Source organism: Triticum aestivum, chromosome 6B (assembly GCF_018294505.1).
Source record: "Triticum aestivum cultivar Chinese Spring chromosome 6B, IWGSC CS RefSeq v2.1, whole genome shotgun sequence".
In the NCBI taxonomy this organism is placed as follows: domain Eukaryota; kingdom Viridiplantae; phylum Streptophyta; class Magnoliopsida; order Poales; family Poaceae; genus Triticum; species Triticum aestivum.
In genome coordinates, this window is record NC_057810.1 from 214,321,588 (window position 1) to 214,340,958 (window position 19,371).

At 44.0% G+C, this 19,371-nt stretch overlaps 1 protein-coding gene across 1 annotated transcript; it reads left to right on the plus strand.

Moving 5' to 3' along the window:
• Nucleotides 1-967: 967 nt before the first annotated feature.
• Nucleotides 968-6,150, plus strand: LOC123139107 (disease resistance protein RPM1-like). The gene is made up of 6 exons (XM_044558907.1): nt 968-1,083; nt 1,374-2,873; nt 3,348-4,328; nt 5,262-5,342; nt 5,924-5,952; nt 6,050-6,150. Exons 1-6 carry the CDS (start codon nt 968-970, stop codon nt 6,148-6,150), a joined length of 2,808 nt encoding a protein of 935 aa, XP_044414842.1.
• Nucleotides 6,151-19,371: the final 13,221 nt, after the last annotated feature.

Genomic DNA, 19,371 nt, shown 5'->3' on the forward strand with positions numbered 1-19,371 from the left:
CATGTTGCATAGGTTAGAGAGTAGCTAGTCCGGTGAAGTTTCAGCGGAGGCATGCGGATACGGCGAGATGCCGGGCTGCCGATGACGGCGTGAAGGCGCGGTGCCGTGTGATACGGCGCAAGGCTTGATGCCGGGTGGTATAGCCGTGGGAAGCGGCGAGACGCGTGCAGGATGAAGCCAAACCGGCTGGCTGGATAGATCAAGTTGGAGCCAGGAGAATTGGTCAGGTTGCATGCAGTCGGTTAGTTGAACGGCTTGGCCGTGTAGTCTGGACGTGGGCGTGCATGTAGTGCATGTAGCTAGGGATTAGTTAGTGGTGCGTGCGTGGGTTAGTGGCCGGTGTGGCCGTGGCTGTGTGTGCGCGTGAGTCTCTATATAAGAGATGTAAAGCTTGTTGTTTGAGTTGAGGCCGTGAGGGCTGGGGAAACAATGTAGTGTTTGTGGCTGCCAAGTAAGAGTGCCTCTGGGCAAAGCTTGTGTGCTCTTCTTGGTATATGCGTGTGTGTGTGTAGAGTCTTCCCCTTGTGTGTGTGTGTGTGTTCTTGAGAAAAAAAGATAGAGAGAAACCACAAGAGAGTTTTGTGAGGGAGCTTGAGGTAGAAGAAGAAGCGGCGCTGCGAGGAGGCGGCGCCAACATACTTGCTCACAACTTTTACTGCTGCTAGCTTTTGCGACATGCGAGGAAGCAGGCACGCTTGCTGTTAGTACCAAGTGGATTATGCCTGGTAGTAGATTAGATGCAGTAATCAGGCTGCAAATTAGCCCCGCGTGCATGCACGTGCCATATAGCTTTGGGAGAGAAGAACAATAACCCCCGTCCTCGCGCTATAGAAGCAGCGCTGCGGCTATAGCATTGCCTCGCTACACCGAGTTCACTTCTTACTCCTAGCTCCTCCGTTCCTTCTACTCCTGGACACCCCACCAGACTCCTTTTGTGAGAGGATCATACCGGAACCGGCCGGAGATAATGGCAGGCACGGTGCTGAGCATGGCGAGGTCCATCATGGGTGGCGCCATTAGCAAGGCCGCCTCTGCGGCTGCGGATGAGATGAGCCTCCTCATGGGTGTGCGCAAGGATATCTGGTATGTTTGCATGCGCTTCTGTTGCCAAGGTCATGCACTTCCAAGTCTTTTACATCCTTTCCTTTCCTTTTCCGTTATTTCTCTCTTGTTGGATATACAGTATTACTTATTGAAACAGAAAAAAAAAGGTCTTACTCAACACTTACATACAGAATGGCATCGGATATTCATGGGAGACTTGAAATCTCTTCATGGGGGCCGGGTGCAGATATAATTTTGCATGTCATGTTCTCCAGGAATGGAGACCCTTCATGTTGTAATTAACTTTCTTTCGAACCTTTCTTGGTCAGGTTCATCAAAGATGAGCTGGCAACAATGCAGGCTTTCCTGGTGGCTGCTGAAGCAATGCAGGAGAAAGACATGCTACTTAAGGTGTGGGCAGAACAAGTAAGGGATTTGTCATACAACATTGAAGATTGCCTTGGTGAATTCATGGTGCATGTGGCAAGTCAATTCTTGTCGCAGAAGCTGATGAAGCTCAAAGACCGCCATCGAATCGCCATGCAGATCCGTGACCTCAAATCAAGAGTTGAAGAAGTCAGTTGCAGGAACACACGCTACAACCTGGTTGAGAAGAACCAACTCACTAGAAGCATTGATGAGAGGGATTGTTGCTGGGAAGATATCCGGAATCAATCAGCTAGCAACATCAATGAAGCTAACCTTGTGGGGTTTTCCAAGCCCAAGCAAGAGTTAATAGAGCTTATTGATGTCCATGCAAACCATGGCCCCGCTCGGGTAGTATGTGTGGTTGGCATGGGTGGTTTGGGTAAGACTACTCTTACGAAGAAGGTTTATGAAAGCATGGAAAACTTTGCATGTTGTGCTTGGATCACTGTTTCCCAGTCATTTGTCAGGATGGAGCTTCTCAAAGTTATGATCAGAGAACTTTTTGGTGATGAAGCATTGGAGAAGCAACTTGAAGGGAATGAAGTGCGAGAAGAGAACCTCGCCAACTATCTCAGGCAAGAGTTGCTTGAGAAGAGGTACTTTGTTGTTCTTGATGATCTATGGAACTTAGATCACTGGAAGTGGATAAAAACTGTTGCTTTTCCTAGTAGTAACAACAAAGGTAGTCGTATAATGATAACTACACGAGATGTTGGCTTAGCTAAGGATTGTACTTTGGAATCTTCTAGATCACTTATCTACCGCCATGAACCCTTACAAACAAAGGATGCCATAAAATTGCTATTGAGGAAGACCAGGAAGTGTGAGGAAGATATGAAAAATGATGATAACATGAGGAAAATAGTTACTAAGATAGTGAAAAAGTCTGGACGGTTGCCCCTAGCCATACTCACAATAGGTGGCATACTTGCCACGAGAATGGTTAGTGATTGGAAAATTGTTTATGATCAGATTCCCTTAGAGTTGGAGAGCAACCGAAGCCTTGAAGCAATCAGGAGGATGGTTACTCTGAGTTACAATTATTTGCCTTCTCATCTTAAGTCATGTTTTCTGTATCTAAGCATATTTCCCAAGGATTTTGAAATCAAGAGGAGGCGGCTGGTGGAAAGATGGATAGCCGAGGGGTTTATTCGCACCATTCGTGGAGTGAGTGCTGAGGATATTGGAAATAGTTACTTTAATGAACTGATCAACCGTAGCTTGATTCAACCATCAAGAGTGAACGTAGAAGGGATTGTGAAGAGTTGCAGAGTACATGATATCGTTCGCGATGTCATGATCTCAATTTCTAGTGATGAAAATTTTGCATGCTCAACATGTGAAAATGTAGCCGGCATAGCAGGGGATAACTTCCGTCATGTATCATTGCAAGGATGTTGGTTCCCAAATAAAGGCTTAGATTGGAACCATCTCCGGTCATTAACTGTGTTTGGTGAGAGACCGATGAAGCCGGCACCTTCAGTTTGTTCGCCTGGCTTTCGGATGCTTAGAGTCTTGGATCTACAAGATGCCCAGTTCGGAAGGACACAAAAAGAGATCGACGATATAGGGTTGTTACATCATTTGAAATATGTCAATGTTAACCCTTCTTTTAAAAGTTTGTCATTTATTTACCAGCTGCCAAAATCTATTGGGAAACTTCAAGGCTTGCAAACTTTGGACATAAGAAGGAGTTTTGTCACATCACTACCAGCTGAAATAACTAAACTACAAAGCCTTCGTAGCCTCCGATGCAGCAACATATGTCCCCAAAAAAATGTATACTTAGCTTACCCTTTTCTCTGGCTCATGTCCATTTTTTGTATGCCTATTTTGTTCACTATTGCTTTAGTTTGTCCGGATGAGCGTCCAAGCATTATGAATGTCACTCACATGGCCTGGACTGGTCGCTTGTCAACCTCTCGAGGTGTGAGGGTGCCCAAAGGGATCAGCAACCTAAAGGGGTTAGAGATACTAGAGATTGTGGATATTGAACGGACTAGTATGAAAGCAGTTAAAGAGCTCGGGAAACTTATAAAGCTCAGAAAGTTAATTGTGAGAGTAGGGGCAAGCAAGCAAAAGAGCAAGGTACTCTGTACATCCCTTGACAAGCTCACTCTCCTCACATCTCTTTGTCTCCATGTAGACTCTGCTTCTCGGAGAAGCAGTGCATCACTTAAGTGGTTGCAGTCTATTTCCTCCCTTCCCCCTCTCCTGAAGAAGCTGACTTTGGATGGAGATCTTGGGGAGCTGCCTGACTGGTTTGGGGATCTGGTACATTTGGTGAAGGTTAACTTAGTGTCGAGCAATCTGAAGGATGGAGATAAAAGCATGAAAATACTAGGCGCACTGCCCAACCTCATGCTCCTTGGTCTTGGTCAATGTTCTGTTGTTGAGGAGAAACTAGTTTTCAGAGCAGAAGCATTCCCAAATCTCAGGAGAATTGGTATTTTTGACCTGGGGCAACTGGCAGAGTTGGTATTCTTGGCGGGTACCTCGTCCTTGTTGGAAAAGATAACAATCAGTGACTGCAAGTTGGAATCGGGAATTACTGGTATCAAACACCTTCCAAGTCTGAAGGAGATTTCACTTGCTTGGGTTTGTGAAGGGGCGAGCCTTGGTGCGCTGCAACGCGAAGTGGACGTGCACCCCAACCATCCCGTGCTGCGACGACAGGAGGACCGGAGCCACCACGACCTGGGTGACGTCGCCGAAGTCTCCACTACAGCATTACAAGTGGAAGAAGCGATGGAGGAGGAGGAGGAACCATCTATCCATCCCGACCCTGCAGTAGCAGGAGAAAGCTCCTCCTCGCAGTCGCAGGTGGTGACCCTCATGCCGATGGAGAGATACAGGTCAGCTAGCGAGCTAATATCTCTTTTGTTCGGTACTACTCCCTCCGTTCCTAAATATTTGTCTTTTTAGGATTTCAAATGGACTATCACATACGGATGTATATAGACATATTTTAGAGTGTAGATTCATTCATTTTGCTTCGTATATAGTCACTTGTTGAAATCTCTAGAAAGACAAATATTTAGGAACGGAGGGAGTAGCAGCTATTAACTGAGATGCATGATATGTGCTAATATATTTTTCTTTATCTCTAACAGCCATGATGATCTGCTGCACACTTACAATTCTTGCTGATGCTGCTCCCCGTATTCTAATTGGTGATGCCTATCCTGGAGCCAACATTGGAGAGTCTCATTGCTGGCTTCCCCCACCACGCTGGTATAGCTCACTAAGTTAGACTCTTAAAACGCTCGTGTTTTGTATATGGAATCTGAAGAAGCCTTCTTTTGTTACCGAACTTTGCAGAACAATAGACTTCCTGATCATGGGCGAAGCTGGAGCAACCCATGATACATCCTGACTTATGTACACTGTTTGATTGGTTCGAAATTTGCTAGTGCTTACTACTAGATCCAACCGGAGAAAGGTAACCCCTGATGCTTCCTTGAGTGTACATGCTAGGAGGAATTAGTCTTCCTTCAGAATGGGATCATTTTTAAAATTTCAGGTATCTTGATATCTATGAGGTGAGCCCGAGAGATGATATTTGAGCAGGGTAACTCTGCAGCTGAAGCGAACAAACATCCTAGTGTTGGAAACGGCGGGATCCCATTCGCATGCGCATCTGAAGTTTTGGACTGTGAAGTGGTCATACTGATAACTGGTCAGTTCATCAACAGCTCTGTATATTGTTTTCATCTAGTTATTAAGATTACATTAGCGATGAAGTGATTAGGGGTGCTGATACTGACTGTCCTTTGTTGTCATATTAGTTCTTCCATACTTACAATGGGAGAAAGAGAGAGCTCCTCCTTGCCTGTGGGGGTGGTGCAAATGTGGAGTGAGAGCGACAGGTCAGCTAAATCTCTTTGGTTCAGTAGCAGTCGCTAGTTATCAACTGAACTGATGATGTCCTATATACACTTACCACAACTGAACTTGCGCATGCTCTCCTGATGTTGTTCTAGCAGCCAAGAGAGACTTCGACGACAATGATTTCTGCTGCTGCAACTCGGGCGATGATGATGACGATGCTTGATGATCGATTGGTGCTGCTAGTATTTTTCTTCAGCTTCATCGCTGCTGCTCCCGGTGCAGATTTCTGAAGTCTCCCACACAGATGGATGGTTTCGAGGGTAAAGACCAGTTATCCCAATTACTCCATTTCAATCTGATTTCTCGAAGTGATAGTCCATAGTTTTTGGGTCTGACAGACACTTTTGACATACCACTCTGCTCTCGTGGAATCTCTCCATTACTACACAGTCCCTGCTGTATATGCCCCTCTTTCTCAGCCTGGGTCAAGCTGGAAGATGGTATGCATCGTGTGGTGAAGCAACTTGCCGCACAGGCACAACATGCATTTTTTTATCAACGCACTGTCAGTTGTCACAAATGCAAGATGGCTCCTTGAATCGGCCTGATGTGTGTTCAGTGCTTTTCTGTGGATGAACCTTCCAGCTGGTATGTTGGTTCTCTTTCTGTAAGAATTATAGTGTCAGTAAGTTGCATACTTCTGTAAAAGTGCGGTAATGATGATGGTATATGTGTAATATTTCAGGTACAAATGATGCCTGCGAGGTGCTCAACACTGGCACTGCAACCTTTGAAGGTTCAGCTGCCAGAATAGGAGCCGGTGTTGCCAATTCTCTGCAACGTTGATGATCAACTCACACATAGGCGATGGAGCGAGCTCAAACCGAGTTCGCAAAAAGAGGGAGTTGCATCAGTTTTTCACCGTGGAGTTGATCAGCGTGATGTCAAATCATTCCTACTTTGATGAACTTCAACGGCTTACAATCCCAGGAATCTGTTCATGTTGAGAGAAGCACATTGTGACCAAACTCTTGCTGAATATATTCTTTCTTTGTTTCTGCCCCTGTATTTCTACTCTGCATTGTAAGGGGAGTGCGTATGCAAAGCTACTGGCAAACTGAATTTTATGCCTGCTATGGCTGCTCCATCCTCAAGGCTATGAATATGTATTAACTTTGCGGTATCAATTTTCAGTTGGAGAAATTAATTTCTCTATATTATGTATGCACATGGTCGGTATATTAACAGCCAATTAGCATTGCCATCCAACTAACGATTGGCTCCAGCTTCGATGCCTCGGCGCATATCTCCAGCTTCGAACCCTAGTGATATGCGCTAAATCGATTGCTGCCCTCGCCAATCGTAACAAACCCCGGATCGCAGCCCAGCCCACCCCCTCTGGTTTTTATTTGACTTCAGAGTCCCAGCGGCAGGGGAACGGGAAGGAAGAATGGAGTCACCTGATCCTCGTTGTCGAGGGCGAAGCCGACGAGCCGGAACTGGACGACGGCGAAGTCTCTGCCGCTGCCGCCAGGCGACGGCATCGGCGACTCGGAAAGACCTTAAAGAGAGGGGCCGGCGGTGCCATGGGCTTGGTTTCGCTTGGTGGCCCGAGTCCCCATTTGTGCTAAAAAAATAGTACTACTAGTTATTCCCGATTCAAATTTTGTTTCTGCTATGAACACTAAGTTCCCCTCCAAAATGAAAAATGAACAGTCAATCATCACTTCCTGAAATGCGCCTAAATTCATTAGACTTCTCGAGGATCCTGGAAACAGCTCCGTTCAGGTCCTAAAAATTAAAATCCGTATACGGTCCTTTGTACGTTTCCAGGTACGTAGAGCATTGATGTGGCCATAGTGCTCCTTCAGCGTGCCATACGAAGACGATCACATGTACTTTGTCTGCAATTTTTTTCGTTTTTTGCGGCATTTTCTTGAGGAATCAATCGCATGCTCGCCCTATGGTTCCGCTATGATTTTTTTCTTCTTCTTGTCATGCCTCCTCCATCGTCTCTTACGGATCATGTTCATTTCATCCTCATGACGTGCGACATGATCTCTCCCCTGTATTTTGTTCAACAGAGGAAAGCAATTGCACGCCAACTGGGCTTCGGCGCCTATGCACCGGAAGACGGCGGGGGCTAGGAGCCGCAGTGGGGAGCGTGAGCAATGGCATGTCTGGACTAAGAGAGCGTCAGTAGACGCAGATATAAGGGTTTTGTTGGTTTTGTTTTTTCGCACAGTGGCACGATATATAGATTATGGATTGAAGATGAGTTGATTAGGGTCCATGCAATTTGCGAGCATAAAGTAACTGCACAATTTGTCCCGATCATGAAGGAATGAAATAAAATAAGTTTATGCAATGAATGAAAATTCCATGTCTCACTCAATCTAGCTCCAGATATCTTTTTTCTTTGCGGAAACTAAGGGCATCTCCAATCCCAACCCTTAGAACAGACAAACTATTTGCTCGCGGACTGGTTGGGACTCGTCTGTGGACAGTGATATGGTAGTCGGTCATCCTACCCTGTTCCATAAACGTTTGCCCCTATTTTTTTTAATCTTAAGTCCGCTACACTCAAAATAAAAGCATATCAAATCTTCGAGGAGTGAAAATACTAAAATGCGACAGTAGTTCAAATATAAATATTACAATCCAACTAAGTTTCAAAATAAAATAGTTCAAACCTAAATTCAACTCGCACATATAGTTCACACTTCCCAAAAATGTTCGTGACATTACTAAATTTCTAGGCAACGCAAAAACTGTTTCGTGCCATTAAAAAATGTCAACACGTACCAAAAAATTCATAAAAAATAGTAAAAAATGGTTTGCATGTATTAAAAAAATCGAAAACAAGGATCAAAATATTATGTATTTAAAAAATACTCATCATTTATCAAAAAATGTTACACGTGTATAAGAAAAATGTACATTGTGTACTGAAAAAATAGAGATGTGTTTCAAAAAAATTAAGAACAAAAAAACGGTGAAAAAAATAGAAAATCTGTTCAGAAATATAAATAGAAAGAACAGGAAAGCAACAAAAAAAGCTAAAAAGGGGAAACCCAGAAAACAGAAAAAAAAACGTGACCAGGTGCCACCTCTTTTTTTTTTTGCAGCCACAAAGCCAGACTGCCATGTTGCAAAGTTTGTACGACGCTGCAAATATTTTAGGCGCTATTGCTAACAAAAACCATTTTCCAAACAACATGTTTTTCAGTTTATTTCTTGATGTGTCCATTCATAAAATGTTGCTTTAATTTGGTGATGTTTTTACAACAATCTGCCATAATTTTCGCAAAAGATTGAATTACTTTGAAATTCTTTTTGTAGGTATATATTTTTCTAGTTACAATAGCCAATTTTTTGCAAAGCTACAACCAAGCTTTCTCCTTTTTTCGTGTTCCCAGCTCTATAAAAAATGCAACCAAGCAACATGTGGATGTGTGCCCATGGACTATTGTGCTTGAAAAGTGATGAGGTAGAGCCGTAAATGAAAAAAAATGTTGAAGAGCACATACACCTTAAGACACACCTACATGTTATAGGCAACCAAAATTATGTGGCAGGAAATAAAATACTACATCACGGATGGAACACTCAAGTGTTCAGATTTTAACGTGATCTCACATTGCTCCTTTTGTCAAATTGAGAAAGTTGATTGCCTGAAGGAGAACATGAAGCATAACCCAACTACGGGACTTGAGAAACAATAATTATGTCTTTCTCCAATTTCTCTATTAACATCTAAACCTATCATAAGATAAACATACACAAAATACAGGACACATACCATTCATATCATACGAGAGTCCGTCACACAATACAATTTCGGACAAATCATGATTACATGTTGCAATCACAATTTTTTATGTTGGAGCTCAAATTGGACAACACCACACTCTAGCCTAAGTATTTGTTCGATGTGTAACTATAGTTCCTCGTCCTTACACTTTTAACATTCATTCTACTTTCAAATCATCACACTGTCTGTTTTATCCTAAGGGATAATAATAGTACCCACATAAGTAGTGCAATAAACAAATCTATATTTTCATCGAAGGCAGAGGATTAATAAAGTGGCAAAGAGTCAAAAGGAGGTTAAGGGTGAAAATAGTTGTTGATATATGGTTTAAGTCACGTAATACAAACTTAGCAAAACTTTTTTCCTTTCTCATGAATATCTTTGTCAATATAATAAGTAGTAATATTTCAGTTACACTTAAAAAAATTAATCACATCTTTTTTAATTCATTATTATTAAGAAACTAATTTCTATTTACACTTATCAGAAACCAACACATTTTATATTTCTTTATAACTTATTCTGACAAAATACAATCAGAAATACTATATTCAGTTATTATATTCAAAAAAGTTAATTTCATTTTATACTTATTTATAATTCATTATGTGTATGTATGTTATTAACAAATATATGTATTTATTAATTTATGCAAACCTGATCATATTTTTGACTTACTTATAACTCATTCTGTCAAATACTGTTTTGCACATTATTTTTTTATTGTATTTAAATCACTCATATAATCACGAGGCTAAATATCAAGGTAAGATTTGTTTTTTGACATACAAGTTTGACGTTTAGCATCGCATATATACTTAAATTTATCAGATATATTTTTGAAAAAATCTATTATTATTATTTTTAACATATTGGTTTGCGTTTGAAACTACACTTTAAATCGAATCCTTATTGGTGGATCCAAGAAAAATAAATAAAAACAATCCTCCACAGATAACTCATGCTGCTTAGATGAATTATTGTTTGCGTTCTTTTATACTTAACTATGCTCGAAAATATGCCCAATCATATGGTCTAACAATTACCTTAATAGCGGTTTCTAGAGCAAATCATTATTTATATTAGTTGTAAGTAAATACAAAATTCTAGAGTATATGAGATGTTTTCAACGGTTTCTCCATAAATCCTTGGCATTACTTTCTTATGGATTGTTCTATGGTCAAATATAAAAGAGAGTTCGTGCAACAAATTTCCACTTGATTTGATCCATATTGCACGTAAAACCCATAAATGACTAGTGACCCTCTTAGTAGAATTTTCTTACAAGGTTTGCACATCAATTGTTTCCTTTTTTCGAGTAGAGAATCTTGATGTGCATCAAGGGAAAAGTGGATGCACACCACGACCATCCTATGATGCAAATCAAGAAATATTGGACTGATCATGTCCTCTAGTATGATTTGAAGTAGCCTTTTGTCTTGGGAATTTGTAGAAAATTATACTTGCTAAGATGGTGGAACATTGTCGATTGGTTCAACCACCTCATATTTCCCTGCAAGGTTTTGCCCAAAAGGAGTCAAGTGGAGGAAGGATAACTGCCAATCCTTCCTTATTTTAATGCACTATGGTAAGAAAGAACTGGTGTTCAGAACTATATTTCCACTGCATTTTCAAAAGTTGCTCTAGCTCCACCTAGATACCTGTAACGCCCCGGATCCGATGCGCCAGGTGTCTGCCAGTTATTCGCCGTAGTTGCCATTGCTTACGTGTTGCATTTTGCCATGTCATCATCTGCATTTCATCTGCATGTTTTTCAAAACTTGCATCCGTTCGGGTTCCCCCGGTTCTCTCCGTTGTCCGTTCGGAGTCCAGACCACACTCGCACGCGCCCGCGACACCTCCGAAATATTATTTTATAAGTGGCATAAAATGTTCTCGGAATGGGTTGAAAGTTGGCGTACAGTCTTATTATAGTGTAGGTAGACCGCCTGTCAAGTTTCCTCGCATTCGGAACTCGTTTGATAGCCCAACCGTTAAATATATAGCGGCAACATTGCCGGTATTTTCGTCAGACGTTTCGGTCTCCAAGACTGCCGCCTAGCTGCTACTTCTCTTCTCTCCTCTCAGCCCAACTCCTCTTCACAGTCCACCTAAACACCCCCTCCGACCGGAACCATCGGATCGTGATCGAAGGCTCCGAAACGCTCCAGAACCCCCTCAAACCCTAGCCCCTGCTATATATGGACCCCCTAGTCCATTTTGGGCATCCCCTATCCTCCACCTACCCCTAGCCCTTCCCCTACCTGCAGTCGCCGCCCCTCCTCGAAATTCATGCAGATCCTGCACGCAGCTGCCACTTGTCGCCGGCCCAGAGGCCGCACCGCCACTTGAGGCGTCGCCCCGGCCAACCGGGCGCCTCCACGTCGCCTCCCCCGCCTCCTGCAGCCACTCAGACGCCTCCACCTGGCCTCCCCGCGTCCCAACCACCGCGCCCCGCCGCCGGGCCCGCCAGGCCCATCGTCGGCCCGCTTCGGGCTAATCCAGGCCGCGCGGCGCCCCCCGCGCCCGATGGCGCCTGACCCCGCCGGCTCCCGAACCCCGTCGCCAGCCTCGCCGCCCTTCGCCGGCATTCGCCGCCGGTCGCCTCCTCCCGCTGGCCACCGCGCGCCTCCGCGCCTCCTCGTTCGGCGCCGCCTCAACTCCCAAGGGAGCCCGCATCTTCGTCGTCGCCCCGCCGTCGAGCGCCGTCGAGCCCCGCCGGCGCCCATCCGCCGCCCTGCCGCTCCTCCGCCCCGTCCGCCGCCAATCTGGCACGTCGCCCGGCTGCTCCCCGCCTCCGGCCGCCGGAGCTCTCCGGAGGAGCCCCGCACCCCATCACCGGCCTCCTCCAGCCGCGCCATGGCCGGATCCGGCTTTCCCCCTCGACTCCAGCGACCTCCCCTCCAAGACCGGTGAGATCCCAGCGATCCTTGAAATCCACGCCAACCTGGACCAGATCCACCAAGACGCTAATCCAAACGCGCTGACCCGATCCGGATCCCTCCGTCCCGGAAGACCCCGTCCAGTTCCGGAGGGTATATTTTGTTCCAAGTCCCGAAGTTTTTCAACAATTTGTTGCCATGTCCATCGCATCATAACTCTGCATACTGCTCCGTTTTGTGCGTGTAATATATCAAACTGTTTGTTGTGAGATGCTCTTCTTTTTATTCCATTGTGCCATCTTCATCTGAGTTCATCTTGATGCCTGACTCATCGTTGGAAGAATGATATATGATATTAATCTGCTGAAACTGTTATAACTTGGTGATTTGTCATTTTTGTTGCATTTGATGTGTGCATCCTATGAGCATGAGCTCTACATGTGTTTTGAACTACATCATGCCATCTTTACAGAGGTGCAATCCATGTATTTTTGTGAGTTGTGTAGTGAGTGCTTCAAGCTTGTTAAGTAGGGTACTTGCTGTTACTGTTTTGCTAGGCTGAATCTGTTATTTCGTGATGCTATGTAAACCTTCTGCTACAAGTCATTCTATGCATAATCTGGAGATGTTCACTAAGGATGTTTTGTTCTACATTTCATGCTCTATCCATCCAAGCCCCTGATTGCATTTATAGCCTGCAGTAGCTTGTTGTTATCTTGCTCCAAAGTTGCTAAATAATGTTGTTGTCAGCTTGTTAACATTAAGTTCAGTTTTGCCATGAGCTTTGATAGTGATCCATACACCCTATGAACTTGTTCTTGTCATGCTTAGCTTCCTAAACATATATTTTTACTGTTGGTTGACTTGTAATGCCATGTAATACTCTGTGGTGAGTGGTACAAGCTCACCAACATGCCTACTTATTTTTGTTCCTGCCATGTTTGAATCTGTTATATCATTTGCCATGTTTACATGGGTGCCATCATATCTTCTGATTATTTTTGGCTCATGGTCAGTAAAGGACTTTTGTTCTATGCAGTTATTAGTATCACTCCATGCCTTTGTTTGCCATATTAAGTTCCTGTAACATGTTGTTTGATAGCTCTAAACATTGCAACCTGATGTTATTTTTGCAAAGTCTGAAACTGTTATTATTTGCAATCTTGCCATGTGTTTTGGAGCATGTTCTATTGATTTCTGGAGATAGATCAGTGTTCATGTTTTGTTATGCTTTACCGGTACATCATGTCCATGTCTTTTATTTTCATGTTAAGGTGCTGTAGCATGTTGTTTTGATGCTGGCAATATGCCTAGTTGCTGTTTTGGACAGATTGTTGCTATAACTTGTATAGTGTGTGTGTGTGTGTGTTGAACCGTTGCTCCGTTTTGAGTGTGCTCTATATGGAACTTGCTTGATTTTGCATGTAGTTTCATATTATCATGTTGAATACATGTTTTGAGGTGTTTGCTTGATGTTTGGGTGCATTTTGCATCAATGCCATGTTTAACTTGTTTTGCTCATATCTTCTAGACCGTAGCTCCAAATCTAATGAACTTTATATGTAACTTGACTAGAATCTCGTGTAGATCATCTTGGTGCATCTTAACTTTCTATTTAACAACTTGAACATAAGGTTTATTCAGATCTAGACCAATTTCTAAATTTGCATATGAGGACTTACCGAAATTGTTATATGTTGTTTCCGGCCTCATTTAAACTTGCTTTGATGTGTTGGTCTTGTATGCATCATATCTTGCCATGAGTAGCTTCATGTAGTCTTGTCTTGCATCATGCTTGTTTGCTCATCATGTCATGTATATGTGTGGTGTGTTTACCATGTTGTGTGCTTCTTCTCGATAGTTCCCGTTTCGTTGCGATTGTGAGGATTCGTTCGTCTACGCTTGGTTCGTCTTCATGGCTTTAACTTCTTCCTGGACTCGTTCTTCTTCCTAGAGGGATTACAGGCAAGATGACCGCTACCCTAGATCTCACTACTACCATTGGTATGCTAGTTGCTTAGTTCTATCGCTATGTTGCGCTACCTATCACTTGTTCTTCAAGCCTTCCCAAATTGCCATGTCAGCCTCTAACCTTTTCACCCTTCCTAGCAAACCATTGCTTGGCTATGTTACCGCTTTTGCTCAGCCCCTCTTATAGCGTTGCTAGTTGTAGGTGAAGTTGAAGATTGCCCCATGGTGGACAGGATTTTGTTGGGATATCACAATATCTCTTATTTAATTAATGCATCTATATACTTGGTAAAGGGTGGAAGACTCGGCCTTATGCCTGGTGTTTTGTTCCACTCTTGCCGCCCTAGTTTCCGTCATACCGATGTTATGTTCCCAGATTTTGCGTTGCTTACGCGGTTGGGTGATTTATGGGACCCCCTTGACAGTTCACTTTGAATAAAACTCCTCCAGCAAGGCCGAACCTTGGTTTTACCATTTGCCTCACCTAGCCCTTTTTTCCCTTGGGTTTCCGGAGCCCGAGGGTCATCTTTATTTTACCCCCCCCCCCTGCGGGCCAGTGCTCCTCCGAGTGTTGGTCCAGACTAGAGCACCGTGTGGGACCATTCCTTGGCAACTTGGATTACGTCGGTACCTGTACGCTTAGCTTATCCGGTGTGCCCTGAGAACGAGATATGTGTAGCTCCTATCGGGATTTGTCGGCACATCCGGGCGGTCTTGCTGGTCTTGTTTTACCATTGTCGAAATGTCCTGTAAACCGAGATTCCGAGTCTGATCGGGTCTTCCTAGGAGAAGGTATATCCTTCGTTGATCGCGAGAGCTTATCATGGGCTAAGTTGGGACACCCCTGCCGGGTATAAACTTTTGAAAGTCGTGCCCGCGGTTATGTGGCAGATGGGAATTTGTTGATGTCCGGTTGTAGATAACTTGACACCAGATACGAATTAAAATGCACCAACCGCGTGTGTAGCCGTGATGGTCTCTTTTCGGTGGAGTCCGGAAAGTGAACACGGTTTTGGGTTATGTTTGACGTAAGTAGGAGTTCAGGATCACTTCTTGATCATTGTTATCTTCACGACCATTCTGCTTGCTCTCTTCTCGCTCTTATTTGCGTATGTTAGCCACCATACTTGCTTAGTCGCTGCTGCAACCTCACCACCTTACCCCTTCCTTTCCCATTAAGCTTTGCTAGTCTTGATACCCATGGTAATGGGATTGCTGAGTCCTCGTGGCTCACAGATTACTACAACAACAGTTGTAGGTACAGGTTATGCGATGATCTTGACGCGAGAGCGATGTTTGCTTGTTTTGGAGTTCTTCTTCTGCTTCTTCTTCGATCAGGGGATAGGTTCCAGGTCGGCAGCCTGGGCTAGCAGGGTGGATGTCGTTTGAGTTTCTGTTTGTGTTTCATCCGTAGTCGGATGTTGATCTTACGTATGATGTATTGATGTTTTCTTGCGGCATTTGTATGCCTTGTATGTATCCCCATCTATCATGTTATGTTGATGTAATGATATCCACCTTGCAAAAGCGTTTCAATATGCGGATCTATCCTTGGTGGGACCTTCGAGTTCCTTTTGGATAGGGTCACATATTGGGCGTGACAATACCAAAGTAAATTTGGGAGTCCGGATTCCTTTCTGGGCTAGGAGATAGTTTATGATGCCTTGGCAGTCCAGGTGCATCTAGAGCATGAACCCTGCATACTGATAACGGGTTAGGTTAGCAAGCAACAACTACCTTTTGGTTAATAGTTATAAGTTACATGTCCTACGCTTGTAATTTCTTCAGAATTTCAGCGTGCAAACAAATATATTTGTGCTGACACAACAAACTCATGTTTGTCTATGTAACTATATATTCAGTTGGGGACGGAATAACTATTGGGCTAACAAGTTTGTTGCATTTGAGCTCTTATATGCTTCAAATTTTAATAATGGGGGAAGCAATGGAGTGATACGTCTCCAACGTATCTATAATGTATGAAGTATTCATGCTATTATATTATCATTCTTGGATGTTTTACAATCATTTTATAGCAATTTTATATCATTTTTTGGGACTAACCTATTGACATAGTACCCAGTGCCAGTTGCTGTCTTTTTGCTTGTTTTTTACATCACAGAAAATCAATACCAAACGGAGTCCAAACGAAGCGAGACTTTTTGGAGATTTTTTTTGGATCAGAAGACATCCAGTGGCCCAAAGAAGTGCCAGAGGGGAGCCCCGAGGGGAGAACAACCCACCAGGGCGCACCTGGGAGACTAGGCGCGCCCAGGTGGATTATGCCCACCTTGGTGGCCTCCCGCACCGCCTCTTCGCCCTATAAATTGCCAAATATTCCAAAACACCCGAAGACAACCCTAGATCAGAAGTTCCACCGCCGCAAGCCTCTATAGGCATGAAAAACCAATCTAGACCCCGTTTCGGCACTCTAACGGAGGGGAAATCATCACCGGAGGCCATTTTCATCATCCCGGCGGCCACCATGATGAGGAGGGAGTAGTGCACCCTCGGGGCTGAGGGTTTGTACCAGTAGCTATGTGTTTAATCTCTCTCTTGTGTTCTTGAGATGTCATGGTCTTGATGTATCGCGGGCATTGTTAATATAGTTGGATCATATGGTGTTTTCCCCTCTCTATCTTGTTGTGAATTGAGTTTTCCCTTTGAGATTTTGTTTTATCAGATTGAATACTTTTATGGATTTGAGAACACTTGATGTATGTCTTGATATGAATACCCATGGTGACAATGGTGAAGGAAATATGCCCTAGAGGCAATAATAAAGTTGTTATTTATATTTCCTTATATCATGATGAATGTTTATTATTCATGCTAGAACTTTATTAACCGGAAACTTAGTACATGTGTGAATACATAGATAAACTAAGTGTCACTAGTATGCCTCTACTTGACTAGCTCGTTGAATCAAAGATGTTTAAGTTTCCTAGCCATAGACATGAGTTGTCATTTGATTAACGGTGCCGTATCATTAAGGAATGATGTGATTGACTTGACCCATTCTGTTAGCTTAGCATTTGATGGTTTAGTACATTGCTATTGCTTTCTTCATGACTTATACATGTTTCTATGACTATGAGATTATGCAACTCCCAAATACCGGAGGAACACTTTGTGTGCTACGAAACGTGACAACGTAACTAGGTGATAAAGGTGCTCTACAGGTGTCTCCGATGGTACTTGTTGAGTTGGCATAGATCGAGATTAGGAATTGTCACTCCGATTGTCGGAGAGGTATCTCTGGGCCCTCTCGGTAGTGCACATCACTATAAGCCTTGCAACCAATGCAACTAATGAGTTAGTTGCGGGATGATGCATTACGGAATGAGTAAAGAGACTTGCTGGTAATGAGATTGAACTAGGTATTGGATACCGATGATCGAATCTCAGGCAAGTAACTTACCGATGATAAAAGGAACAACGTATGTTGTTATCCAGTTTGACCGATAAAGATCTTCGTAGAATATGTAGGAACAATTACGAGCATCCAGGTTCCGCTATTGGTTATTGACCGGAGACGTGTCTTGGTCATGTCTACATAGTTCTCGAACCCGTAGGGTCCACAAGCTTAACGTTCGGTGACGATCGGTATTATGAGTTTATGTCTTTTAATGTACCGAAGGTAGTTCGGAGTCCCGGATATGATCACGGTCATGACGATGAGTCTCAAAATGGTCGAGACATAAAGATCGATATATTGGATGACTATGTTTGGACTTCGGAAAGGTTCTGGGCAAGTTCGTACAAAAAACTGGAGTACCGGGGGGTTACCGGAACCCCCCGGGGTGTGTATTGGGCCTGTTGGGCCCTTAGTGGAGAAGAGGAGGGGCGGCCAGGGCAGCCGCGCCCCCCTCCCCCTCTAGTCCGAATTGGACAAGGAGGTGGGGCGGCGCCCTCCTTTCCTTCCCCTCTCTTCTCCTTCCTTCCCTCCTACTCCTCCTCTTGGAAGGGGGGGATCCTACTCCCGATGGGAGTAGGACTCCTCCAGGGCACGCCATGATAGGACCAGCCCTCCCCCCTCCTCCACTCCTTTATATACAGGGGAGGGGGCACCCCATAGACACACAAGTTGATCTGTTGATCTTTTAGCCGTGTGCGGTGCCCCCTCCACCATAATCCACCTCGATCATATCGTAGCGGTGCTTAGGCAAAACCCTGCGTCGATAGCATCATCATCATCGTCATCACGCCGTCATGCTGAAGAAACTCTCCCTCGGCCTCAACTGGATCAAGAGTACGAGGGACGTCATCGAGCTGAACATGTGCTGAACTCGGAGGTGCCTGCGTTCGGTACTTGGATCGGTCAGATCGTGAAGACGTTCGACTACATCAACTGTGTTGATCTAACGCTTCCGCTTACGGTCTACAAGGGTACATGGACGACACTCTCCCCACTCGTTGCTATGCATCATCATGATCTTGCTTGTGGGTAGGAATTTTTTTGAAATCACTACGTTCCCCAACAGTGATATCAGAGCCAGGTTTATGCATAGATGTTCTATGCACGAGTAGAACATAAGTGAGTTGTGGGCGATACAGGTCATACTGCTTACCAGCATGTCATACTTTGATTCAGCATTGTTGGATGAAGCGGCCCGGACCGACATTACGCGTACGCTTACGCGAGACTATTTCTACCGACGTGCTTTGCACACAGGTGGCTGGCGGGTGTCAGTTTCTCCAACTTTAGTTGAATCGAGTGTTGCTACGCCCGGTCCTTGTGAAGGTTAAAACAACACATACTTGACGAAATATCGTTGTGGTTTTGATGCGTAGGTAAGAACGGTTCTTGCTCAGCCCGTAGTAGCCACGTAAAACATGCAACAATAAAGTAGAGGACGTCTAACTTGTTTTTGCAGGGCATGCTGTGATGTGATATGGTCAAGACATGATGCTAAACTTTATTGTATGAGATGATCATGTTTTGTATCAAAGTTATTAACAATTGGCAGGAGCCATATGGTTGTCGCTTTATTATATGAAATTCAATCGCCATTTAATTGCTTTACTTTATCACTAAGTGGTAGCGATAGTCGTAGAAGCAATAGTTGACGAGACGGCAACGATGCTACGATGGAGATCAAGGTGTCGCGCCAGTGGCGATGGTGATCATGACGGTGCCTTGGAGATGGAGATCAAAGGCACAAGATGATGATGTTCATATCATATCACTTATATGGATTGCATGTGATGCTTATCTTTTATGCATCTTATTTTGCTAAGATCGACGGTAGCATTATAAGATGATCTCTCACTAAATTTCAAGGTATAAGTGTTCTCCTTGAGTATGCACCGTTGCGAAAGTTCGTCGTGCCGAGACACCACATGATGATCGGATGTGATAAGCTCTACGTTCACATACAACGGGTGCAAACCAGTTTT

Bases quoted from the DNA above. Each gene is read 5' to 3' on its own strand.
- LOC123139107 (XM_044558907.1), top strand. From the start codon at position 968: ATGGCAGGCACGGTGCTGAGCATGGCGAGGTCCATCATGGGTGGCGCC. The intron at 5,343-5,923 runs GTCAGCTAAATC...ATGTGTGTTCAG, and splicing joins ATGTGGAGTGAGAGCGACAG to TGCTTTTCTGTGGATGAACC. The intron at 5,953-6,049 runs GTATGTTGGTTC...GTAATATTTCAG, and splicing joins GTGGATGAACCTTCCAGCTG to GTACAAATGATGCCTGCGAG.